A 25998-nucleotide genomic window follows, 5' to 3' on the forward strand; every position below is an offset into this window, starting at 1 on the left:
AGAGGCACCATTGTGGGAATTGGGGCTGACTGTGCCCGATCCTCCCCACCATACCGCCCAGTGAAAGAGTGAACAGAAGAAGTGAACAGGCAGAGATCATGGCCTGCCTCCTGCCCTGCCCAAGTAGCAGCCTCCTCCTTTTGCTGGCTAGGCTCCAGATGACTCCACAGGGTGAAACCTTTCTGTACTATTCAAAGAGAAAGGATGTGTGAGTGAGGAGAGCAAGCGGCAACCATCCTTTGATAGAGCTGGTAGAGATGTTGGAGAACCCTCAAATGGTTCTCCAATGCTGCAGGCCTTCAATATACATGCCACTAAGTAGAATAATAGCATAACCACCCCACCCCACTCACCACCCCCCTCCTCCTCTTCCCCTTCTTCCTAATTGATTAAACCAATTCATGAACCAAGAAATTATATATTGACCACTAATAAAGAAACATATGTTGTAGATATTTTTCCACATTTATTATGCTATTTTTGTGATATACAAACGACATGAGAAAACTTGGTATACTTATTTGTACTGTATAACATTATTCTTGTTTATAAAACCCAATTACACACACACACACATGCCAAGGCTGCATCAAATGGGCCAGCTCAGGACTTCATGGCCTCCATGAGAACCACAGGGTTTCCTCAGTACATCAATGGTCCTACACATGTAGCTGGCTGGGCATACTCTCAACTTGGCCTTCATGTCAGAGCAGATTCATAATACTGTGTTGACTGCTAGGCTCACTGTAATGTAATGGATGGAACATAACCTGGTGATATTTGGACTAAATGTAGCTACCCTGGTGTGCAAGAGTGGGGAACCCTTTTGGACAGAGATGATTTGGCCACTGCACTCCATACTCTGGTAACTTCCAGATTGGATTATTGCAGTGCACTCTATGTCAGACTGCCTTTGATGATTACCCAGAAACTTCAGTTGGTGCAAAATGCAGCAGCCAGAGTATTGTTTGGGATTTCATTTACATCTCATATAACCCATTTTAAAAAACTTTGACTGGTTGACAGTTCATTTCTGGACCCAATTCAAAGTGCTCATGTTAAGTGTTTAAAGCCCAAAATGAACAGAGGCCCCAAATATCTGAAAGACTACCCCATTCCCTACAGACCCTCTTGGGTGCTGAGATAGACAGAGGGAGCCCTCTAAGTAGTATCCCTGCCTTCAAAGACTCAGGGGGTCAGGGAATGGGAAAGCACATTCTCTACCGTAGCCCCTAAGCTGCGGAATTACCTCTGCACAGAGGTGAGTCTGGCACCTTTATTACACAGCTTTTGATAAATGCTGAAGGCACACCTTTTTACCCTAGGTTTTGTCACTCAAAATGTATATTCAGTGGTGGAGCGTATGCCTGTGCTACCTGGGGTGGGTGGGATGGGCCCCCAAGAGGGGTGTGCCGCATAGAGCGCCCTCCCCTGCGCCACAGTTCAGGGTAGGAGAAGGGCGGGGAAGCTGCTGCTCTCCTCCTGCTCTCTGCCACTGGATCAGGCCTGACCCAGCAGTGGAGGTTGAGCTGCTGAGGCTGGGTGCGTCTCACTGTGGCTGAGGTGGGATGCTCTCTGCCGCTGGGTCAAAAGTGACCTGGCAGCAGAGCTGCTGCCGCTGGGTACAAGGTGTGCAGTCCTCCAGGGTTTCAGAAAGGAGACTCACCCACCGCTACCTGGAGACACCAGGAATTGAAACTGGGATCTTTTGAATGTAAAACGTATGCTCTATCCACTGAGTTAGAACCCTTCCCAGCCCATCATTGCTGAGTGATCACTCAACCCTTGCACAGTAGCTTGGATTCAATGCATACAGTCCCTACCACTGCACCACCCAGAAGGAGAAAGCAGGTGAAAGGATGATGTGCTTGCCCTCTCCATGACCAAGCCTGTGGGAGACTGGCTTAGTGGCACAGCATCTGCCTTGCATGCAGGTGCCTGGTTCAATCCCTGGCATATTCAGGTAGGGCTAGGAGGGTCCCCTGCCTGAAACCTGGAGAGCTGCTGCCAGTGTTTTCAATACACTGGGCTATATGGACCAATTGTCTGTATAAGGCAGTTTCCTATGTTGCTCTCCATGCTGTACCACCCAGACAGAAAGCAACTGCTTCTGCTTTCTCGCAGGCAGCATCAAAGGTCCAGTCCTCATGCCTGTGGCACCCAGAGAGGTGAGCAAGACAGAGGAAGCAGGAGCAACCTTTGTCATTCCGTTTGCAAGCGTCCCTGTCTTCCTCAGAAGTGGCAGAATTCCAACCAGAAAGCCTAGCAGAATCTCTCATACCCTCCTTTCCAGCTTCAGGGCAGAGCAAGGACAGCAAGACAGCTGCTGCTGCAGGAACATCCAGCCTTTCCTTCCTGGGCAGCAGAAATTGGGCCAGGGATGGCTGCTGCCGCCTCTCTTTGCTTGCATGGCCCCTTTCTTTGGGGTGTGCAGCAGGAAACATTGGTCTAGGGAGGGAGCCACTGGCGTATAACAGCATACCCAGCAGCAGAGAGGAGGAGTGTGAGGCTGCTCTGTCTTGTACCACAGAGGAGAGTAAGAGAGAGAATGAGTAGCTGCTTGTCTTTTATCTCCAAATAGTACCATGGGGCCAGTTCTCAATGTGCAGTCTCCAAATAAGGCAAGAAAATAAGAGGAACTTGCTCTTTCCTGCTCCCTCCAGAAGTAACTGAGTTCTGCTCTTTTCTAGTCTCAATGACAGGGCAAGGGAAGAAATCTAGAGGTATTTATTTACCTCATTCTCACCAGCTGCTGGTGACACTCTTCAGCATGCTTTTCCGATCACATAGTCAAGCTCGTGTGCTGTTGAGTCCTCTTGCGGGTGGTGACGGCAGTGATGGAGACAGGGGTGGCCCAAGACATTTTGGCACCTGCGGCGAACCTCAGGTGTTTCCCCTTCCCGCTAGGGAAGAAGGGGTGAATAAAGATCTACCCCAGGAACAAGAGTAGGGAATTAAGTTCTACACCAGGATCTGCTGCCCCTGTGGATTCTGCCGCCTGAAGCAGTTGACTCCCCTTGCCTCATGGGTGGACCAGCTCTGGGTCTGGGATGGTGTAAGCTGCAGTCTTAGCATCAGAGTGTGGGCCCATGACTTATTTCTATATACCAGTGGGGGGGGGGAGCAGGCTGTTCCACTTTAAAATGGCAATACAGTGGTACCTCGGGTTAAGTACTTAATTCATTCTGGAGGGCCATCCTTAACCTGAAACTGTTCTTAACCTGAAGCACCACTTCAGCTAAAGGGGCCTCCCGCTGCTGCCGGAACACAATTTCTGTTCTCATCCTGAAATAAAGTTCTTTACCCGAGGGACTATTTCTGGGTTAGCGGAGTCTGTAACCTGAAGCGTATGTAACCTGAAGTGTATGTAACTCGAGGTACCACTGTACTGTCCCACCCCCAGCACTAGATTCGATGCCCATTATTTCTGTTTCAGGGAACAGCACATCCAGCACAGAAAAGCAGGGGTTACATCCCCTCTCTTTACCATCTTTGAGGTATGCTCAACCCTTTATTCGCCCTCTCTGACTCACCTGCCCACCTTCCCGGCCCCTTTCCCTCTCCTGTAATTCTCTCCCACTCTCTGCCTACCAGCTCCTTCACACTCCCTTTGCCCAAACAGGCCTTCTCGGAGTAGCAAAGCCAGCGGCGGTTAAGGGGGCGGGACGGGGTCGCGACTGACCTTTTTACCAACGGCCGCTTCGTGACAGAATTTATGCGGGGCCAAGAGCGCCCAGACTTCGCAGGGAGGGAGGGGGTGTCCTCCGTTGTCCGCCCCCCCCCCCCGGAGTTTTCCCAAGCGCAGCTGCCTTCGCTCTCTGAGAAATTATTTCCTCTTCCCTTGCCTCTGCCTTCTTAGGAGAAACATATTGGCTCCACGTGACGTAGAACAGCCTCGTTTCGCCTCGCGCTCCCGTTTGGTTGGGCGCAGCGGCCGTTGAGGCCCTTCGGGTTTGGCTCCCCTCCCGCCTCCCCGCCCCCTCGCGCAGAAAGGCCGGAGGAGAGTCGGGTAAGCCCGGCGGCGCTTCCTTGTGGTGATTATGGACGTGGATGCTTTTATCTTTCTCCCTCTCTCTTGACGTGTAAAGGAAATGCTCGTGGGAGAGGCGGAGACGGTGTCTTGCCTGCGCATACCTAGGTTTAAGAAAGGGAATGGCAAGGGTCAGGAAACGCCTGTGTCGAAAGAAGAGGGGCAAGAAGCAGCAAGCAGTGGCGTCCTTTGCAATCCTCAGCTTCCCCCCCCCCCCAACGCCTTTCCCCTCAGCCCAGCACCCTCCCAGCGCCGCTTTCTCTCGTTTCTTTTGCCAACCCTGGAGTCACAGTGCCCCCTGACGGTTTCTGCTGAGAAGTGCAGGACTGGCTCCTTAAACCAGTGTCCTTTCACCTTTCTTAAAGGCTTCTTATTGAAATACAACATATTATGCGTTCCCCATACCCACACGTACGTCCCATCCATAGCAGGGATGCTTCTTTGCTGGAAGCCCTCCATGCGTCGGCGTTGGAACAGATACACTTCCCGTTCTTCACACACAGCAGTGCATACACAACTTCCTACATCAAATTGTATGGTAAGGCATTTAACTTCAAGGTCCGCTTCTACACATAGCCTACTGCTCCAGGAAATGATACAGGGAACTCCTTCCTCTATAGTAGTTCATCAAGAGGCTCTCTTGTGCGTCCCAATTTTGCATCTGACAGGAGTGAGACTGGACTCAAGTTTTGGAAGCTGCTGCCTAGGGTGATGCTCTTGCTGTGCTAGGTGAAGACTATACTTTTTGGGGAGGCCTACAGCTTGGTTGTTTCTTAATGTCAGTTTGTATTGTTTTTTTTTATCTGCTTGCTGGCATTCTGCTGCTTGTTTCCTTTTTGATGATTTTTTTAAAAAAGCATCTGTATTATTGCGAACTTGTGTATGCACTTTTGCTACTGACCATCTTGAACTTTTAAGGTGAACTAGAAGTACATTTTGAAATAATTTGGAAACCTTGACATAATTTAAAAGAGTTCACAGAAACTTGTTTGCCTCCCTCCTTGTTGTTTGTTCTTTCTTTCTTAGGCTCTTACTCCTTTTAGGTGCAGCTGCACTTTACTGAAGTTGCAATTTTTTTATTTTTAAAAACTTTTTTTAGTGTTGTTGGCTGACCCGAACTAGTTAAAAAGAATAATTGGGACTCTGGTAGGATAAAAATAGACGAGAAAAATGCTATGCATTAGACACTACTTCCACTTCAGCATCTTTAACAATGTATGCCTAGTCTCCAAGGCCTTTGTTTTATCTACTTTGTTTTATCAATGCATTCCATTTCAGTAACGGTGGTAATACTTCAGTGCATCCTAATGGCTTGGGGTTCTTTTGTGTGCATTAAAAATATTATGGATGACCCAAATGCAGACATCTAGTCCAAGCTGGCAAAAGCAGGAGCAAATCCCATGTGTGATGTGTAATGACTACTCAGAAATAAACTTCACTAAGATGAGATATTCTAGATTACAAAGCTGTGTGCATAGTTATCTGTGTTTGCTTCCCAGTGTGGTGTAGTGGTTAAGAACAGTGGACTCGTAATCTTGTCAACCGGGTTCGCTTCCCCGCTCCCCCACATGCAGCTGCTGGGTGACCTTGGGCCAGTCACACTTCTCTGAATTCTCTCAGCCTCACATCTCACAGAGTGTTTGTTATGGGGGAGGAAGGGAAAGGAGATTGTTAGCCGCTTTGAGACTCCTTAAGGGGAGTGAAAGGTGGGCTATCAAGTCCAAATTCTTCTTCCTCCTCCTCCTCCTCCTCCTCCTCTTCCGCCTCCTCTTCTTCTTCCCTTACGGTCAGTACTGTTACAGAGTGCTGCTTATCTATTGAATAAACTAAAAATATGTCTTACTTATTTAAAATAAATTGTATGGAAACTTGTTAAGGAAAGCAAACATTTTTTATCAGAGGTGGCTTCCAGATGGATAGTTTCTGTTGCCATCCCAGCCATTGCTTTTCCAATGTAAGCTGCAAAAGGAATTGTAATTGATTTTCAACACTATCAAGAGAATGGTGCTTCTTCTATTTTCAACACTATCAGGAGAATGATGCTTTTTCTATTTGTCCACCCCACTATGTTCTGTCCACATCAGTGGGCATGATGTGATTGCTGTGAGTGAGACTATTTGAAGCTCAGTACGCATTCACTGTATTGTGGTGGGTGTTACTTTATGACCCCATTTCTTTCTTTATTTTTAAAATTAGAATAAAACCCTTTTCCTGCTGCACTTAACAAGTGATAAGAGCAGTACCACTGCTTTGAATCCTCCTTAGAGTTGCTTGTCTGCTGCAGTCTCTATTGAACTTCAGGCCCCAGGATAGCCAAGCTCTGAATGAGCAGTAGTTGGTGTTTTCAGTTTTTCTCTATTTTAGATATGGTAGAATTTTTATTATTGCTGTTCGTTTTATGTAAGAATTTTTGATCCCAGGACAGGTTACCTCATAGTTAAAAATAAACAATTATAGGAAATTAAGAACAGATAAAAGCATTAATAAAATTAAATATAATTCAGTCATAGTAATAACAGTTGCAGTAGTGGCTAATATGCCATAAATGACCAGTCAAACAGGTATTTGCCTTTTACCAAGCATTAGCACCAGATGTTTGCCTAGGGATGGTATTTCACAGCCAAGGTATCATCACAGAGAATGTCATATTACATGACACCACCACAGATGATGTTTAGTTCCTCCATTCTGACTATACCTTCTCCCCAGTAGCATAGAAAGAGAGGGGTGGGGCGTACCAGGCACCCTGGCAGTTGCTGGGCGACATGAGTGTTGCAGGATAGCAGAGCCACTGCCCTATCCCTCAAGGAGATATTGCCCAAAAAAGCTGAAACAAATTTGGCCGGTCTCCTAAAAACAGCTCAACAACTTTGGGTGATCTCTTAAGAAAGCTCTTCTGCAGGGTTTGCTCGCTGCAGCTTCTCCTGGTAACACTATATGCAACTGGGAGATTACAGCCACAGATAATAAACTAAAGCACAGTAGTAGGCTCATCACACGCTGTCAGACAGAAGACAGTAATGCCACTATAATACTTTTCCTGCCTGGTTCTCGCCCTAGGCAATGGTCACAAGCATGCCACCTGCAGTCCCTGGCTTACAATTCTGTATCTTGACTGATGGTGGGGGAGCCCTTGTCCCTGTACCTCCCTAAAGTAACAACCCAAAGAAAAAAATTCCCCTTGTGTCATCCCCTTTGGAGATAACTTCACCATGGTTAACTCCGTGGCAGAGTCTATGCTTATGCCCAGATGGGCTCTGGACCACACCCACACCCTAGCTGTATCCACTTCGCAACTTTTTATTATCTCATAATACACAGCAATGAAGCAATGTAGAGTAAAAGGCATTCTTCACCTGAGCAAATGTTAGTTATGAAATCCCCCTAAGCTGTTTTATATTCTACTTAAACTGAAGACCTGTCAAAACCAAACCGCTCTCTATGTTGCTTAAGTTTTTCCCCTCAAGTATTTGCACTGCTGTAGATGACTCCACAGTATTGTCTGTGAGTAGAAAATGTACTTTAAAGGACAGTGGTTGTAAATACTGAAAGGTGAGAAGGGAAAGTATAGTAGCTTTACTCTGTAAGCCACTCAGGATGATCTTTTCAAAATACAGAGGAAAATGTTGCAGTTCTACCGCACGGCCGTGGGGCAACTAGAATAGAAATCTAGATTTTCAGCAGATTTTTAATATGCATAGTGCTGTACGTTCAAGCACTGTTTACATCTATTAATGAAAATGTCATATAACCTCTATCCTAACGAATTAGATGCTTTTAAATTTCAGAAAAGTGTGTGGCATAATTTGACAGCACTATCTAATTAACATCAGTTGCATAATGGAACTCTGAAGACATATGAAAAGCGAAAGGGGTTAAATAATGAGTGACATTCACAGGAGAATTTTCATGAGCTACATAAGGTATGATGACAGACGAACTAGTTTTATTGTCAGAGAGCTAGGGGGATAGTGATGTTTGGGTTGTAAGAGATACCAACCTATAATAGCTTCTTAGTTACTGCATTTAACTTCTTAGTTACTGTATTTAACAGAAAACCTGGTATTCAGTTAAGCTTTTGCAAAACAAAACTTTTATAGTCCCAAAAAAACCATATAATGCACTCTATTATCTATCACATCATTCTAGAAAATCATGACATAGATAATTACCACCCATGTATTTTTTTAAAAGATAACATTCAAAACAATGAAGCAGCACAAAAAAACCAACATTACCTGCAAATCTATTTTTCAAAAAGTACTTCTTTCTGTTTTTTAAATCAATGCATTGCTGTAAAAAGAGCAAGAACTTCTACTATGAAATTGAAAGCCCTATTTTATATTTGTCTGGGAAACAAAAATGTTTATGGCAGAAGTTGGACAGATATGTTTATGGTATTATATTTACCAGCCATATATCATAATCCCTTCAGTATAAACATTTTTTCTCACTCTCTGAGAGTGAGAAACTAGCCATTCAACAGCCCCAGCAGCAACTCTTTATATATGTCTGCTGCAAAGTTCAGCTAAGGCATAAGAACAGAACAATTCTTTCCAACACATAGTATTGATTTGATAGACCACATAGGAATATGGGGCTGCTGATACTAAGATTCACTTCCTAGCCACTGCTAATTTTCATGTGACCATTTCCAGTTCTTAAATGCACAGCCCAGTATTCACTGAGGTTAGTCTTCAAAGTACGTTTTCAAAAACAACCACCTGAAGCTTAAGCCTGAACTACTGTAATGTGCTGTACATAAGGCTGCTGTTGGAGATTGTTTGGAAAAGACAAGTATTGCAAAATGCTGCTTCCCAATTATTGAGTGGCATTATTCTTTGCAATCTGCAATGGCTTCCTGTTTGCTTCTGAGACCAATTTGAAGTACTGCTATTAACATACAAAGCTGTAAAAGGTTTGGGATGCAATTAGGTACTTGCAGCTTACTTAACATCTCAGTGTGTAACTCCATTGTTATCTAGTTCACTATTATCATTCCGCTAGCCAAGTCGTATATTATAATTTAAATTTTAGAGTAGTGCTTTTGAATTGTTTGATATACGCAAGAAGGACATGTAATGTCCTCTATAAGGAAAGTAAATTCCTCACCAGGAACAATGTGCTTTAGGCAACAATGTTGCTGTTTTTTTTTTAAAAAAAATATTTTATTAAGGGTTTTCTTGTTTTACAGTGTAAGTGTAATGCCTCATATTTTTTCCCCCCATGTAACATTTTTACAAATCCATTTCATTTGTTGAGGCATTAGGGGGAGAAGAAAAAAAAAGAAAAAAAGAAAGGGGGGTGGAGGGAGGGGAGATGGATGGGGGTGGGGTCGGGTAGCGGTATTTCTATTATGCTTAATGTATGTAGAGTTTGGTGTCAGCATGCTTGTGTTGTTCACTTGTGTTCCTTTGGTGGTGAGAGAGGTTGGGGTTGGCCTAGGGTGTGATTGTTTGTTTGTGATTGGCTGTGGTGATCTTTGTTTTCGTGTGTGAGTGAGGTGGGTGGGTGTTTTGGATCAGGTTAGCCATATTGATTTGTATGCTGTTGGTGGATTATTGTCATTGTCCTGTTGGCTGTGTATGTGATAAAGGGGAGCCATACCGGGGTGAAGGTGTCTTCTTCTGTTTGTCCCCATGTCAGTTTCAGTTTATTAGTTATTTTTTCTAGTAGGGGTGTTTCCCATACTATTTGGTACCATTGGTCCATGCTTACTCCTGACAGGTCTCTCCAGTGTCTGGTTATGGTGTTTCTGGCTGCTGAAAGTAGGTGGGTTATGAGTTCTTTGTGGTGTAAATGGGCATTGTTGTCTTGGAAGATGTTTAGTAGGGCCAATTCTGGGGTGAAGTCTAATACTTGCTTAGTTATTTTACATATTTCTTGTATGGCTGTTGTCCAGAATAGTTTGATTTTGGGACACTCCCACCACATGTGGAGGTATGTGCCTGTGGAGGTGCACCCTCTCCAGCATTTTGGTGAGGTTCCTGGGTGTATTAGTGCTAGTTTCCTTGGTGTTAGGTACCACCTGTAGGTGAGTTTCAGTGTGAGTTCTTTTCTTTTCGTTGATATGGATTTAAAGGGGGGTTTAGACCACATTCTGGTCCATTGAGTGGGGTTAATCTCATAGCCTATGTCATTCTCCCATTGTTTTTTGATTGCGTCTAGGGGATTTGCGGGATTTTGGAGTAGTATTTTGTATATTGTGGATACTGTCCCTTTACCGTTTCCCTTTGTTGTTAGGAGGAGGTTTTCAAAGGTTGTCAGGGGCCTAGTTGCTGCTGATTTTACTGTTGGGTTGTTTAAGAGGGCATGTAGTTGGTGTTGTGTTAACCAGGGCATTTGGGTGTCTTCTAGTTTGTCTTGTATTTGTGTTGACAAGGGTTTGTTATTTTTATAAAAGTCTATTAGGCGATATAAGCCTTTGGTTCGCCAGGTTTTTATCTGGAGGTTTTGTGCTGCATGGTGGAATAATGGGTGGTACGCCAGGGGGATTAGTGGTGATGGGGTTGGGGATAGTTTGCCTATTTGTGTTTTCCATGCTTTGAGCATGGTCTGTGTGTACCTGTTAAGTGTGGGAATTTTCTTTAGTTTGTTTGGGAGGAGTGGGTATGTTGTGGTGCAGGTATTTTCAATTGTGTCCCTCTCTAGGTGTACCCATTGCTTTGTCTCATCTTCTAGTATATATGGGATTATATGGCGTATTTGGTTGGCAATGTAATATGCTTCTATGTTGGGGATTCCCCATCCTCCTTCTGAGGTGGGGAGGTGCAGGTATTTGGGGCTTATTCTTGGTTTTTTATGTGAGAAGATGAAAGAGTGTAGTTTTCTCTGCCAACTGCGGAGTTGAGTTGAGGGGATCCAGATTGGGAGGGTTTGGAATAGGTAGGTTAGTTTTGGGAGTGTGATCATTTTGATCATGGCTATTTTGTCTGAGAGAGTGAAATTCATGTTATTCCATCTCTTTAGGTCTTTGTTAATTTGTCGCCACAGAGGCTTGTAGTTGTGGAGGTACAATTTATTGAGGTTTCTGGAGGCAACAATGTTGTTGATGATGATCGTTAGGTAGGGCTGCCACCCTGTGGCAAAAAATATGAATTGGAGGATTTGTTTGACATTAATTACAGTGGTACCTCGGGTTACAAACTCTGCTAACCAGGGAGTGGTTGCTCCAGGTAAAGACTTTGCCCCAGAATAAGAACGGAAATCACGTGCAGCAGCAGCAGGAGGCCCCATTAGCGAAAGCATGCCTCAGGTTAAGAACCATTTCAGGTTAAGGGCGAACCTCTGGAACGAATTAAGTTCTTAACCCGAGGTACCACTATATATTAAACTCTATTTCATAATAATCAGATATGATTGTATATAATCAAACAGAAAGCTGAGCAAGATAGAAAGGAAAGACAAATGAAAAGAGAAAGCCTTGAGATCACATGAATAGATACTGAGATAACTGGGCTGTAAAGCTCGTGGTAAACGGCAATTAAGGGAAGTTCACATCCAAGTATGGACAAAACAGCCAGTCTAAATAGGTATTGTTAGGTTCACTAACAGAATTTCCTGGGCCCAGTATACTGTATGTGTATTGCCCCCCCCCCCCAATCTCCTTCACTAATTTATTGGTCAGAACTGTTGCTTATGTAGATATATTAACTTAACCTAACCTACCTCACAGGGCTGTTGCAAATATAAAAGGAGGGAGGGGAAGATAATGTACACATTCTTAAGCTCCTGGGTGGAAAGGCAAAATACAAGTAGATATCACCACTTATGTAAATAAAAAATAATCATGCACAAAGCCAGAAACCAGTCCCTCTTGTTTTAACTGCCACGTTCCATAGTCCTGATATTTACAGCAAAATAGTTAAATAGTTAAACATAAACTGTTTGGCAACCCTTATAAACAAGCAAGATACTCAGTTTCACAGTTTTGGAGTCTGACTCACAAACCCTTTGCCTAGCCTACCTCACAGGGCTGTTGTGAAGATAAAAAGAGAGAAGGGAAGGCAATGTACACAGCCGTGAGCTCCTGGGAGGAAATGCTACTTACAAATATACAACAAGGAGCAACATATACTCAAAGTTATGTGCAGTTTCACAACTCTCAGCAACACCCAAAGTCATAGCTGTTGACGTTTCCCTTTTTAAAAGGGAAATTCCCTTATTCTGAGTAGGATTCCTCACAAGAAAAGGGAAAAGTTGACAGCTATGCCCAAGGTATCCTTGGGTAAAAGTACAATCTATAGGAATTTTAACTTGCTGTAGCTGCATGGCATTTGGTTATTGTATTTGTGGATTCTTTTAGTATTTTAGGATTCATTTTATATTTTTGTTTTATGGTTACTGTATATTAAAAAATATATAAAGCCAGTAAAGACATGAAGACCAGTAGTACTTTTTTTTTCAGTAGGAAGGAAGCCTCATTTGTTTAAAGTTTGTTATCTTTGAGTGAAACATACATAAGCTAGCCAAGATAGCATACTTGGGGAGGGATGAACGAAATAATGTGGAAAGTAATAATAATAATAATAATAATAATAATAATTTATTATTTGTACCCCGCCCATCTGGCTGGGTCTCCCCAGCCACTCTGGGCGGCTTCCATAAAAACCAAAAATACACTAAAATATCACAGATTAAAAACTTCCCTGAACAGGGCTGCCTTAAGATGTCTTCTGAATGTCAGGTAGTTATTTATTGCTTTGACATCTGATGGGAGGGCATTCCACAGGGCGGGCGCCACTACCGAGAAGGCCCTCTGCCTGGTTCCCTGTAGCTTTGCTTCTCGCAATGAAGGAACCGCCAGAAGGCCCTCGGCGCTGGACCTCAGCGTCCGGACAGAACGATGGGGGTGGAGACGCTCCTTCAGGTATACTGGGCCGAGGCCGTTTAGGGCTTTAAAGGTCAACACCAGCACTTTGAATTGTGCTCGGAAACGTACTGGGAGCCAATGTAGGTCTTTCAAGACCGGTGTTATGTGGTCTCGGCGGCCGCCCCCAGTCACCAGTCTAGCTGCCGCATTCTGGATTAGTTGTAGTTTCCGAGTCACCTTCAAAGGTAGCCCCACGTAGAGCGCATTGCAGTAGTCCAAGCGGGAGATAACCAGAGCATGCACCACTCTGGCGAGACAGTCCGCAGGCAGGTAGGGTCTCAGCCTGCGTACCAGGTGGAGTTGGTAGACAGCTGCCCTGGATACAGAATTGACCTGCGCCTCCATGGACAGCTATGAGTCCAAAATGACTCCCAGGCTGCGCACCTGGTCCTTCAGGGGCACAGTTACCCTATTCAGGACCAGGGAGTCCTCCACACCTGCCCTCCCCCTGTCCCCCAAAAACAGTACTTCTGTCTTGTCAGGATTCAACCTCAATCCATTAGCCGCCATCCATCCTCCAACCGCCTCCAGGCACTCACACAGGACCTTCACCGCCTTCACTGGTTCTGATTTGAAGGAGAGGTAGAGCTGGGTATCATCTGCATATTGATGGACACCCAGTCCAAACCCCCTGATGATCTCTCCCAGCGGCTTCATATAGATGTTAAAAAGCATGGGGGAGAGGACGGAACCCTGAGGCACCCCACAAGTGAGGGCCCAGGGGTCTGAACACTCATCCCCCACCACCACTTTCTGAACACGGCCCAGGAGGAAGGAGCGAAACCACTGTATAACAGTGCCCCCAGCTCCTCTAGAAAGTACTTTTAAAAAACACTCCAATACACAGAGCTGACTCTACTCCTGCATCCAGCATCAGGCTAGCGCAGGGGTCAGCAAACTTTTTCAGCAGGGGGCCGGTCCATTGTCCCTCAGAACTTGTGGGGGGCCAGACTATATTTTGAAAAAATAAAAATGAATGAATTCCTATGCCCCCACAAATAACCCAGAGATGCATTTAAAATAAAAGGACACATTCTACTCATGTAAAAACACGCTGACTCCCGGACCGTCTGCAGGCCGGATTTAGAAGGTGATTGGGCTGGATCCAGCCCCCGGGCCTTAGTTTGCCTACCCATGGGCTAGCAGCAACAATGAGCTTCTCTTGTTTTTTTTCCTGCTGCCTTAGGATGCTGCCCTTCTGATTCCCAGGTAATCAGAGGAAGGAATGCTAAGCAGCTTATGTTATTATGCATGCTTAGCAACAGCAGTATCTGCAGCTTAAGAATGGTGCTTCCATGATTTGTCTCTTAGTTTTATTTATAAATGTCTGATTGACTTAGCTTTCTTTTTTTTTTTAATAGTAAGTCAGGTCCCTGCTAGCTTGGGGCCTGCTGCATGTTTATTTAATCTACACTTAAGACAGGAAGAACCAGCTGCACAAATATAAGATGGGGGAGACTTGGATTGCCAGTAATATATGTGAAAAGGATATGGGGTCTTAGCAGACCCACAAGCGTAACTTGAGTCAACAGTACGATGCAGCAGCAAAAAAGGCTAATGCTATTCTAGGCTGCATCAGTATAGTGCCCTGATCAAGGAAATTGAATCGTTCTGTTCTGCTTTGACCACACCTTGAGTACTGTGTCCAGTTCACAATTTAAGGAAGATACTGACAAGCTGCAGTGTGTGCCGAGGAGGGCAGCCAATGGAACATTTGAGGGAATTGGGTAAGTTTGGGCTGGTAAAGAGGAGAGTGAGAGGAGATAGTTGTCATATCTTCAAATATCTAAAGGGCTGTCGGATGGAAGTAGCTTGTTTTCTCCTGCTCTGGAGGGTAGGACCCAAACCAATGGTTTCAAGTTACAATAAAGGAGGTTCCAGCTAAACATTAGGAAGAACTTTCTGATACTGAGAGCTGTTCAACAGTGGAACAGACTTGCGTAAGAGCTGGTGGCCTCTCCTTCCTTGGAGGTTTTTCAGCAGAGGTTGGATGGTCATCTGTATGATGTAGTTGAGATTCTTGCATTGCAGGGGGTTGGACTAGATGACCCTCGGGGTACCTTCCAACTCTACAATTCTATGATTCTACAATCCCTATACCCCGCAGTTAGCAGCTCTGCCTTTAGATTCCTTTATTATTCCAGTTAGTTCTGGGATTCTAAATTGTCTCTTACCAGCTTCCAGAAATGCCTTTTGTCTTTTGTTTACCAGCTTCTTTGATGAACTGAGTCTAAATGACAAATATAAATATTACCAGCCTTATAGCAATGTGGTTGCCACTAAAAATAGCTTTCATTTGTCCTGAGCTCCAGCTCACTGCAGTAATGCCTGAAAATTAGAAAACTGAAAAATTCTATGTTTATAAACTGTACTGTGCACTAAATACCCACACCACAGTGTGGGGCTACAAAATGTCTGGGGCCAATGTTACTACAGACACACAGAAGAGTGGTGAGAAGCATTTATTTTCCTTTCAAGGGGTGCATTCACTTGGGGAGAATTGTTAGAGGTCACATCCTGGCTGTAGACAAGAGCAAAGTCAAGTGGGGATGCAAGACACAAAAGTAGGCAGAACAAGGGTGTCTAATCTGTGGCCCTCTAGATGTTGAACTACAAGACCTAAAATCTCTGACCATTGGCAAGCCTCCCAAAGGCTGATGGGAGTTGTAGAAGAACAGCATTTGGAAGGCAACAGGTAACTTGCCTATGAGGCAGGGCCTCCACTTCTTTTTTTCTGTAACCCCCTTTCCCATCAATTTCTCCCCCCATTGACACCTGCATAAAATTTGGTAAAGAGACCCTCATTTAGAACCTATAATATACAGGTGCAGTTTTCAGTGGCAATTATATCATTTTGTTAATGTTTGGTTTATTGTCTACACAAGCTTATATTTACAGAAATATCTGCTTTGAGCGGGCGGCATTTATTATTCCCACAGTGCTGCGTCTATATACAGTACTGCATGAGCTGCATGGCACCATAAAAAATGGCTTGGGGGGGGGGAGCCCACTACCCACCATGTTCCATAGCTGGGGGAGGGGAACCTCCACCCCCCTATTTTAGGGAGTGCAGCCGTTTTTTCCCACTGACAGCTGCCATGCACCTTTGGAAACCAAAGTGAGGTTCAAAGAGAGGAATACTCCTATTCCAAGTACTGAATTGCTGTGGCAAAAAACAGATCATTCATATTGGCTGAGACACATTAACTTATTTTGATACAGTTAATTTTTGTGTGCCACCTTGATTAGGTCTTTTTTGTATACAGTACTAGAAATTAAAGGCTGAGAAGTAGGGAGGCTGTTATATCATTGATAGTTAACACTAAGCATTGCAATACTCATCATATCATCCATGCAATCTTACATCAATGTGACACTGTGGATGCCAGCCTTAAGTTTAACCAAGCATGCAGAAGCAGCAGCTATCTCTGGCATGAACCACCAGCACCTGCAGATTAGTCACATATCATGGAGAACAGATTGCAATTGAATCTAAATAGTAAGAAGATGCTGATACTAGGAAAGAGCCATGCCTTCTTGTGATAGATGGGGTTTCTGAAGTCCCATCTGATCAGGTAACAACTCTGAGGATACTCTGCCTAAGACCTAGTGCTGTTCTGTTCTTTGGCAGGCTCCAACCTGATTCTCAAAGGCAGAAAATGCATACACTGGTAAGACTGCAATACTATGAAACTTTACTTGTGTAAACACCCTGTTCAACAAGAGGGTTTACTTCCAAGTAAAGATAGTGGTTGGACTCCAAAATTATCAAGATAGTTGAAAATTAATTGTTCTAGATATTTTTAGTACACTCCTAGCAATATTTACAAGAACATATTGGTCTTGAGTGTAGGTGTGCATAGTACTTTCTAAAGCTATGTACGGATAAACCAAAGTTATTGCGCAAATTTAACTGGATTGATTTTAATGTATGCAGCACTGAGCATTTTACCAGCTATGTATGGATTAAATTTTTCCACAATCTTTTCCTGTTATAAAACTGTTAATTCCTTAATTACACTGTAGACACTTATAACCCATCCTATTAAAATATTCAAGAGTTACCAAATTAAATCTCAATTTAGTCTAAAATTCTAACAGTAATCAAGCCAATGTACCCAGAATCTGATAAGCAGGTTATGAAAATAATGACTATCCACTGTGTGTTTCAAGCACCTGGTAAATCAGAGGCAGGTTGTGTCTGAAGGTGGTCATCTTCTGAAAATGCTGAGGTCATCTCAAGCATCTTTCCTGTGTGATAAATCAAACAACACGACTGCTATAAACCATTATTTAAAGAATTGAGAGTCAGCTATACCCCTACATAGGCAATGACCCAATTCACATGTAACAGGAAGCCTAACCATCCCTTACTGTGAACAAGTTAATGTGTGGGTTTCCAGAATGAACATGTGCTATATTCCTCCCCTGGCCTTGCTGCTGCCATGCTACCAGGATGTAAATCATGATTTGGCTTAGCATTACAATCAAACCCAGTCTTGTGGTCTGTCACACTCAACAAACCACAAGCTGCAAAAAAGCCCCCCCCCCCGCCCTGACAAACCACAAGCACTAGGAGAGAAAATCACAAGTGTGGGTTTGCACATAACTAAGACAAACCATGGCTTAGATAGATAGATAGATTCTTTATTGTCATTACACAAGTGCAACATTGCACAAGTGCAACGAAATTGGATGCCATCCCTTAAAAACAACAAAAGCAAAACAACAACAACAACCAAACAAACCACATTCCAGCCACACCCACATGACAGTAGCAGGGCCAGGGGTGAAACACATTAGACAGTCTGCTCTGTGAACCTGCACATTTGTGCTGAGTCATGGTTTGGCTTAGCATTACATGCAATCTGGGCCATAATCACTGAGGGGGCACAAACAGAAGGTGGGAAATTATAGGATTTACTCAGGCAGAGGCAGCAGTCCTTTAACTTTTATACATCAAAGCACATTATCATTCATGGAATAATAAATTTTATCTTCCAATTCATATAACACAGAAGAAGTCTTGAAGTTTGCTTAACATTATAGTATAAAGCATGGAGCCATGCATGGTGGGAAAGAGACTTCCCTGACCATCATGTTTCTCTTTATTGCTAGAAAACACGACAGCTTCTTACAGAGATCTGGCACATAATCACCAGCAAAATCAATGAAAGTGAAAATCAGATAGAAGTACAAATTAAACACATCTAAGATGATGAATATAGGAAAATCCTGAAGGAACATTTGCATTTCTTCCAACAGTGAGAAATACCCTCAAGCATGGACTGCATCAAGAGGGAAAATGATTACATGAAACAAAAACTAGGTTTGTTTTGTTTCAGGAGAGATTTGAATAGTTTATTTTGCCCATTCAGAGCCCTTCAGCATAATGACACATTCATATACACATATGAACAGTATTTTCTGAAACATTAATGTATAGTACATTTTCCTTTTAAAATACCAGCTGCACAGGTTTTTTTTATTTACAAAAATATCCCATACTTAATTTTAATGTTTGTAATGACATACTTTAGGATCAAGTACATAAAGTAAAATAACTATGCAGTCTAACATTTCCATTTGTAATGGTATGGATTGGAGTTCATACAAAACTATATTGGTAGACAGATGAATTTGCAACCCTATCCTAAGATGCATTTCCCATTTTCATCTTCAGAACACGTAGTGGGGCTCCGCAAGACTGAAATTAACAAGTGGAAGTGAGGAATAAATTAAAAACAAAAAAGACACAATGCACAGAGACTAAGATACATATAAGCTAGAAGTTCTATATCAAGCATGCTTATCCAATGAGTAATGTGAGAAACATTTATTGATGTTCTTCATCCCCCTGAACTCCCACCCCACCCCTGCAATGATGCTTGCATAATGAAACAGTAGCATAACCAGAAGCCGCTCCTCCTAGGTGTAACCAATATGAATAGTGGTGTATGAGTTTAAAGTAAAATGAGTACAATTTATTTACAAATTTTGAAAGGGTTGTTAACACTTAACAGTTTCCCCATTTTGTATTAGCCAATATCAAATAGCAGCTCCATGATGATGCCATGATTTCATCAAAAAATCAAAACTTGTTCATATTTTTAAAAAATGTAGTGGTCAAGAAGAAACTGCAGTCGCTTGAAGTTTAGAAAGATCAATTTCCTAAGTGCTTTATCAAAAAATGCTAATACTTATTTAGTTGCATCTTTGATTTCTATAAACAAAACTATATCTCAAATTAGTTTTAAAATTAAAAACTACACCCATCTGTGAACTTGAAACAAACATGATTTATATAGGAAACATGTATAGTAGTAGCCATGCACTTTTCTTGGTTTGATTCTCAATGCATGTTAAACAATGTTAAAAATTCAGATAATTCACATATACTGGACATTTAGCTTTGTTTACCGCCCACCACCCCCAACTATAAAATTCATTCAAACAGGATCTTTATTTATTTCTTTTGGCAGTAATGTCACTAACATTCACAGGGGGAAGGAATTCACAATACTTCACAGATAAATATCTAGACAGTGGGAGCAAGTGCAGCTGAGAATTTGTACAGTAAACAAAGGCAAACAATGAGCATTTTCAATCATTGGGCACACCACAACTACACTACAAGTGCAGTCATATTCTTATCTGTATGCATCAGAGCACTAACAAATAGGATGGTTCACCAACCACAGGAATATGCACTTTAAAAAACATTCCGATGACAAGTAACAATCAATGAGTATAAAATATATGCAGAAACCAGAACTTCAAAATACAAAAGGAAAGCTTTAATTGACAAAAATACATGGAATCCACTTTTAATTTTTGGAAATTTTAAAAGGCTGAAGAAAATACCTGAAAATCTAGAATTTTATATATACTCATGAAAAAGAAGAGTTATGATAAATGTCCATCAACAAGCTGCAGCTATTTCAAACAGTTCTACAACTGAGGTGTGTGTGTGTGTGTATATATATACTTTCTTCTTGTAGCAGTTCTTTTTAGATTAAACTATAGGTTTATTTTAAGCTAGTAACTCTAGAGTATTTCTAATTAATCAAGATGGGTTAATTTGTTACTGTTATCTCGATATGAGATGAATTTATTTCTTATTATAAGCTTAATTGTATGCATAATATATATACATTAAGTTCTTTGACAAACTTAACATAAGGTTTTTTTTAAAATTAAAAGATAGAGCATATATTTTAATTTGGTAACAAACTATATTCTTATAGCATAATGTATAAATATCGCTGTGGCTGCAATCCAGCCATGGTTACCTGTGCTTAACTCTCACTCATATCCATAGAACCAAAGCACATATTATTTGTGAACAAGATTGCAGTTTTGTGTAATTATTAAACAAATCTGAAAGTGTTTCAGTAATTTAGAAATAAAGAAAATATTCAGAGAAATTGTCTATCGTTCTTATGAATCTTCCAAATCTAGCACTGGAACTCTAGCACCTGTGACAACTTGCCTGTTTATTTCAAATGAGAAAGCAGGTCCCTGTATGCAGTCTTAATTCTCACAGATCCTCTTCCTTTATGGGCATGGAGGTCCCTGCCCATAAAAGAATTTGTCCATGCAAAGGGTGCAAAGCTGTTTGTGTACAGAAATAACTTTCCAAACTATTTTATGTACAGATAAGTGAATTCAAGACTCAGATGTACATGAAAGGATTTAAGTACTCAAGGTTGCATTACTTAAGGTGCAGGGAAAAGAAATTCAAGTTTACGGTTCAGATTAGATCAGTGCTATAGAAAGCAAAAAGAAAACATCACTGCATCAAAAATCACCTTTGGCTATAGCTTTCTAATGTAGTATTTGTCAGATGAGGGACGCCTTGAGCAAAAATGTGTAACAAAACCATACAAGTGCAGATGGAAATCAGCTGACTAACTTTATACCTACTGTACTGTAATGTAATGAATATTGATGGTGTCACACTTTCAGACTTGCTTGGAATACACGCAATTATTTACATGAAGTAACATTCAGAAGTTACAATTTGGCAGTTTTCTTCCTAAAGAAACATGTCTTTAGTTTAATTATAATTAAACACAGTAACAATACATGAAAGACAAGTAGCAGCAGTTTGTTTGCATTTTAGTCATATATAAAAAAAGTTTAGGCTGAGTTTAGATGCTCATTCCTCTGTAGCACTGGCAGCAAATTAACCCAGCTATTGTGGCATGAGCCCCGACCCAGCATCAGCAGCTTGATAATTGTACAAATGGTAATTGGAGAAGGAGCCTTGCTTGGGCAGAGTCTCTTCTTTATTTTTGTAGTTCCTAAGTGCAGCAGCTTCCTCTAGTCACATTCACAAGTAGGTCATTTACTCTGAAGGAAAACCGTACTCCCCTTTCAAAAAGGTTCTATGAGTGCTTGGTGTGGACTCCATGCTTTGATATACTAAAATATCAACTTTTACTAAGTCCAAGAGCAATCTAGAAATCAAGAGAATGTACATGTGTGTCTGTGAAATTATGGTCAATAGCCAATAGGGATCTACAACAGTTTGCCAAAATGCAATTCATTATCTATTGCAGCAGTGCTGGTAATGTTTCTGAAAGTTTATCTTGGCTTTTCCAGGATATAACTTGAAGTGGGGAGGGGGGCTAAATTGAAATATGCACATTTCATGAGTTTTTTTATCTTGCCACAAAACATGTTTCCACATCTTGCCAATTTTTAGACAGAGGCTTGAAAGTGGCAAGTCTTCCTGTGCCTCTGAAAGTACAGCAGCTGCACAATCCTCTTCAGTTTTCCCCTCCACAGTACCTTTTTAAAAGTTTCTTGCAACAGCCACTATTAACTGCCGCTTCAGCACCATTAAAAATTACTTCTGTAGAATTGAAAGGGAAACCAAACTTTTGGGAACTTACGTAACCAGAAGGAAACAAATCTTATGGGAAAAGTTCTCCTAGCCAAATCTGTATAGCAACATGATATCATTAATTTCTAAGAAGAAATCAAGTTAAATAAAAAAATCATATTCCAGTAGTAATGTTTTGGTGTACTGAACAGCATCAAACTAGCATGAAAAAGATGGGAGACCCTTTCAGCGAACTTCATCTCCCACCTCTATTCCCTTTTTCAAGTCAAAATTCAAACCCTGAGAAAATTCAGCACAACACTACAAAAAAACTTCCAGTATCAGTTTAACCAGAAACTATGGGAGGCCTAAAAAATAAAATAAAATAATGAACATGTGTTTACCATGGCCAACAGCAGCTCTACACTACTGCCTCCCAGTATCTAAAAGTTATCTGTACACAGCCTTATTTGATAATTTGATCAAACAATCAAATTCAAATTATGCCAAACAACTCTATACAAAGTAAATTTCCCTATTTGTACATCTTGCTGCAGTGAGATTGACAAACATTACTGAATTGCCCAGACTAGACAAACAGCCCAACAATTTGCTACTATTTAATTTCTGCATTTTTTTAAAAAAAAAAGCAAATTATTTTATTTATGGTATAAAATGTGAGAACACATACACATTATAATAGATATTATGCTATTCTTTGTGCTAGTATGAACTTCCTTATTCTTCATTTCCTGTTGGGTGTCAAAACTTTGCTGCTCAGAAAGCTACAGATCTTGCCTCAAATAATTCAGCTTTACAAGGAGTGTACCACTTTGGGGATTTTCTGCAAAGGAATGTGGATAGCAGTAAATCTTCATTTACTATAGAGTTATCTTGCTCTGGGCATTTTCTATAGTGGGCAAAAGTAATTATTCACTATAATTTTAATTTGAATGGAAAGACAGACTTCCCCCTTTTAAAAAAATAAACCAATGTTATGTTAGGTTCATTATTACGTTTTGTGCTTCTGACTCCAAATACAAAATACATATTTGACACAATCCATATGAAGATTAGCCGTGAGAAATCAGTAAGGTATGTATCTCCACTTGAAATCAGTGGGGTTTAAAAGTGCTTATCTAAGGCTGGATCATGCCATTTGTACACAAGACAGAATTTAACATTAAAAAAAAAATTCTAATGCACAGAGAAGTTATCATAACGAACAGTTACTACTGTTTACGTTTGAATGTCCACATCACTTAACAATTTTTTTATTATTTGATTTATTGATTTTTCTCAGTGTTTTCACATATAGCTAAATGCAAATAAAGTAATTTGTTTAAAACAGAAAATCTGTTTCCAGGCAGCAGAATGAAAAAGTGAATAACTAGTCCCTAAACAAGTTGTTTTAGTTTTGACTCAAATATTTGCTGTGGAGGATTGGCTGCTGCCCAAAATCACTTCTGTAGGCTTAGACTTAGAGCACTGTGTGGTTATGGAAAGAACTGAATCTGCTTCTCATATGGACAATTGAATATCATGGCACTCTACCCAAAGCTGCACTGCAGGGAGACAAAAAGCTGGTATAAGTACAGTACTAAAACACACCATCCAGCAACCCCAATCTGAAACACAGATTCAAACATTCTTGCAGATTGTAGAGTTTCCCACCCCCAAGTGACCTTTGGTTGCAACCAACATGCTGCAGCGATTTAGTTGAATCAAATTTGAAGGGTTATAACCTTATCTTAATCACATTTACTTAGAGGCAAGTCTATATATAGCAAAACACACTATGCAGGACCAGCCAGTAACTTTTTCAACCTGGAGTGCACATTACATTTAGGGAACGAACGGGGAACACAATTTTTAAATGCCAATGCTGAACCACACTAGTGAATTTTGTTTTGGCTCAAACTGCAGTCTATGTTCACAATGTTAGAAGTTAAAGACAACCCATTCAACATGTGCACAGCACCACCAAGTTTAGGAAAATAAAACCCAAAACCTCTGGCACTTTCTTACAGACAGAGCCTCAACTAGTTCAGGCTGCTTGCAAATTATCACAAATTCATACTATTTCCAGCTTCCAACATGACTAAGATTATTATTTATGCATTTTCATAAATATTTTTTAAAATAAATTCATATACTCTTATTACACTATGGCTTTGGTGCAACCTTCATTAGCTAAAATATACTGCTTCAATTTGGCACATCTTAAACCCCTCCTTTCATACAAATCAAAGTAGGAATCTACCAGTTGCTAAAGTGGTAAAATATTCATATATTAAACGCCAAGTTTTGGAAACAATCCATTCTGACTTTAATGTCACTCGGCAATTCATACAGTGAACTTAAGAACACTTACATGGAGGAAAAGTCAATTCAAATCAACGGTACTTGCTCCCAAGTAAATGTGCTTGAAATTCTGGAGACAGCTTCTTTGCTGCTTTTTTTTTTAACTTGCTAACAGGTTCTTTGAACTGTATTAGGAAAAACAAACCCAAGAACTGTTTTAATCTAATGCAAGTAATAAAAATGATTGCTATTAGCCATTAAGTTGTATCCCAGAGTTCAACACTGCTTGAACTAAGGACTATTTCACCTGGTAGTTAAGTCTGATTGGGCATATAAGCTAGCTACGTATCTGATAGATCCTGTTTAAGTGCCTGCACTAATACATTCTCTTAAACACACAAAAGAAGATGTACAGCATGAATTAAACTCAAAACCAATTACAAATATTTTATAAATCGACTAACTATTTTCAGGAAAATAAAAAAGGTAGGGTTGACTGAAAGATGACATTTTTTTCCTCATTGTGGTAGACTTTTTTTTTTTTACTTTTTACACTACACAGCCATAACACAAATGAAAACTTTCAGCATGATGTGCAGTTGAATCACTTTTTTTTTACAATGCAAAAAAACTTCTCTTGCTTTGCACTTGACATGGGCTGTGTTCAGATGTCATGCTAAGTCACAGTTTGTTGTGATGGGAATGAGCTGCAGCAAGCCTCACGTGTCATCTTTTTTCTTCTGGTGTGGCTGCGAGAAGTTCCGAAGCTTTTGCTTTGTTTTGGATTAACTATATCGTGTCAGGTCCAAACCTTAAACCATGGTTAAGTGTAACAATGGTTCATCAAAACAGGCCAGCTTTATAATCTATGGTTTGAAAGTATGTTTGAAAGTATGTTTCAAATAAACCATACTGAAAATTAACCACATTATGTCAGGTTCAGATAAAAATCAACAAGCTACGGTTAATCAAAAGCTTCCAATGACCTCATTGTAGCTACAACAAAGAAAGAGAGAGAGAGAGAGAGAGAGAGCAAGAGCCCAAATGCTTGCTGCTTTTCATTTCTGTCACACTAAGCTATGGTTTATAATGACATCCAAACACAGCCACAGTATGGTGATGCAAATACAAGAATACTAGATCAGGGGTCCAAGAAGATACTATGTGCATGTTAACTATGTATAGATTCAGAATGGAGCTCGCATACTTCTTTTGTCAGATCAGAAAATTGGTGGCATCAAGTCATTTCTAGTAACAGCTATAATGGCGTGCTCTAAGGAGGGAAGGTATAGATCAGCTACTAGTAGTCCCCTAAGATGAACAACTTTATTCTAGCTCTTGGACCCCTGATTTATTGCAGCCTCCCACAGGAGGATGAAACACTGGCAGCAACAACAATAGCACAAAAACTTTTGGCATATGAAATATTAACACAGGATAGATCCTGCATTGCCCCTGCTCATCTGATACCAAAGTTTCCTTTTTGTCCATGTCTTCTCTTGTTGACTGTTCCAAAGCTCCTAGTCAGCCCACAGGTAAGGACACACACACACTGTGTGGGTGCCAGTTTTAAATATAATGACCCTCAGTTAAAGCTGCATGACTGAGGTAAAACAGTGTGTGATTTGTGCTAGGAAAGATCAGTATCCATTGGCTGACACCCTTGCACTTCCGCTGGTCCTGCAGAAGTTAATGAAAAGGAGATTTTTCTTCAAGGTAAAGTTATATAGATGCATTTGGAAATGCGTTGTCAGAACTGGTACCATTTCTTATCTTTGCATTTCAACATCATCTGAAAATGAAACAGAGGAACACAACATAGTTATGCATATGGTATGGTACACTGTACTTCCTTTTGAAGTTGGTGTAAGGAGGGAATTCTAAGAATAGAGAATTGCCTATTAAGTAAAGGAGATGAATAACTAAATGATTAAGGAGATCAGAGGTACATGAACAAGTGGA

General features: G+C 41.2%; 2 protein-coding genes and 1 long non-coding RNA gene across 11 annotated transcripts in view; 1 reads left to right on the forward strand and 2 right to left on the reverse strand.

The window, feature by feature from the left end:
* Nucleotides 1-367: 367 nt before the first annotated feature.
* LOC307213147 (uncharacterized protein) lies at nt 368-24195 on the reverse strand. 4 transcript variants are annotated; one of them, XM_079970878.1, is made up of 6 exons: nt 24107-24195; nt 17079-17153; nt 15077-15132; nt 11699-11761; nt 3683-4134; nt 368-744 (listed from the first exon to the last, which is right to left on the reverse strand). In XM_079970878.1, exons 2-5 carry the CDS (start codon nt 17115-17117, stop codon nt 3714-3716), a joined length of 579 nt encoding a protein of 192 aa, XP_079827004.1. In that variant the 5' UTR covers nt 17118-17153; nt 24107-24195; the 3' UTR covers nt 368-744; nt 3683-3713. The 4 variants fall into 4 exon arrangements, 2 of the variants coding, with proteins under 2 accessions (XP_079827004.1, XP_079827003.1); XM_079970877.1 differs by having other exon boundaries at nt 368-2903; XR_013837412.1 differs by lacking the exons at nt 3683-4134; nt 11699-11761; nt 15077-15132; nt 17079-17153; nt 24107-24195 and adding an exon at nt 3534-3672 and having other exon boundaries at nt 368-2903.
* Nucleotides 4128-25998, forward strand: part of LOC307213149 — a 32464-nt gene continuing 10593 nt past the window's right edge. The window contains exons 1-2 of the long non-coding RNA XR_013837415.1: nt 4128-4209; nt 7819-7953. This is a non-coding gene — a long non-coding RNA (uncharacterized lncRNA). The remainder of the gene's footprint in view (nt 4210-7818; nt 7954-25998) is intronic.
* STXBP5 (syntaxin binding protein 5) overlaps nt 22375-25998 on the reverse strand; it is a 114316-nt gene continuing 110692 nt past the window's right edge. For all 6 annotated transcript variants that reach the window (XM_079970872.1, XM_079970871.1, XM_079970869.1 and 3 more), the window contains one exon: nt 22375-25828. In XM_079970872.1, the coding sequence (XP_079826998.1) occupies nt 25787-25828 (42 nt within the window). In that variant the 3' untranslated portion in view covers nt 22375-25786. The remainder of the gene's footprint in view (nt 25829-25998) is intronic.

The sequence above is a fragment of the Podarcis cretensis genome (genome assembly GCF_951804945.1).
Source record: "Podarcis cretensis genome assembly, chromosome: 3".
Taxonomy (NCBI): Eukaryota; Metazoa; Chordata; class Lepidosauria; order Squamata; family Lacertidae; genus Podarcis; species Podarcis cretensis.

What these genes read in the sequence shown, in the direction of transcription:
- LOC307213147 (XM_079970878.1), bottom strand. Translation starts at nt 17,117, where the DNA reads ATGACCACCTTCAGACACAACCTGCCTCTGATTTACCAG. An exon ending in ACCTGCCTCTGATTTACCAG is followed by an intron (nt 15,133 to 17,078) that starts GTGCTTGAAACA and finishes TTTGTCATTTAG; the next exon opens with ACTCAGTTCATCAAAGAAGC. An exon ending in AAAGGCATTTCTGGAAGCTG is followed by an intron (nt 11,762 to 15,076) that starts GTAAGAGACAAT and finishes CTTTCCACCCAG; the next exon opens with GAGCTTAAGAATGTGTACAT.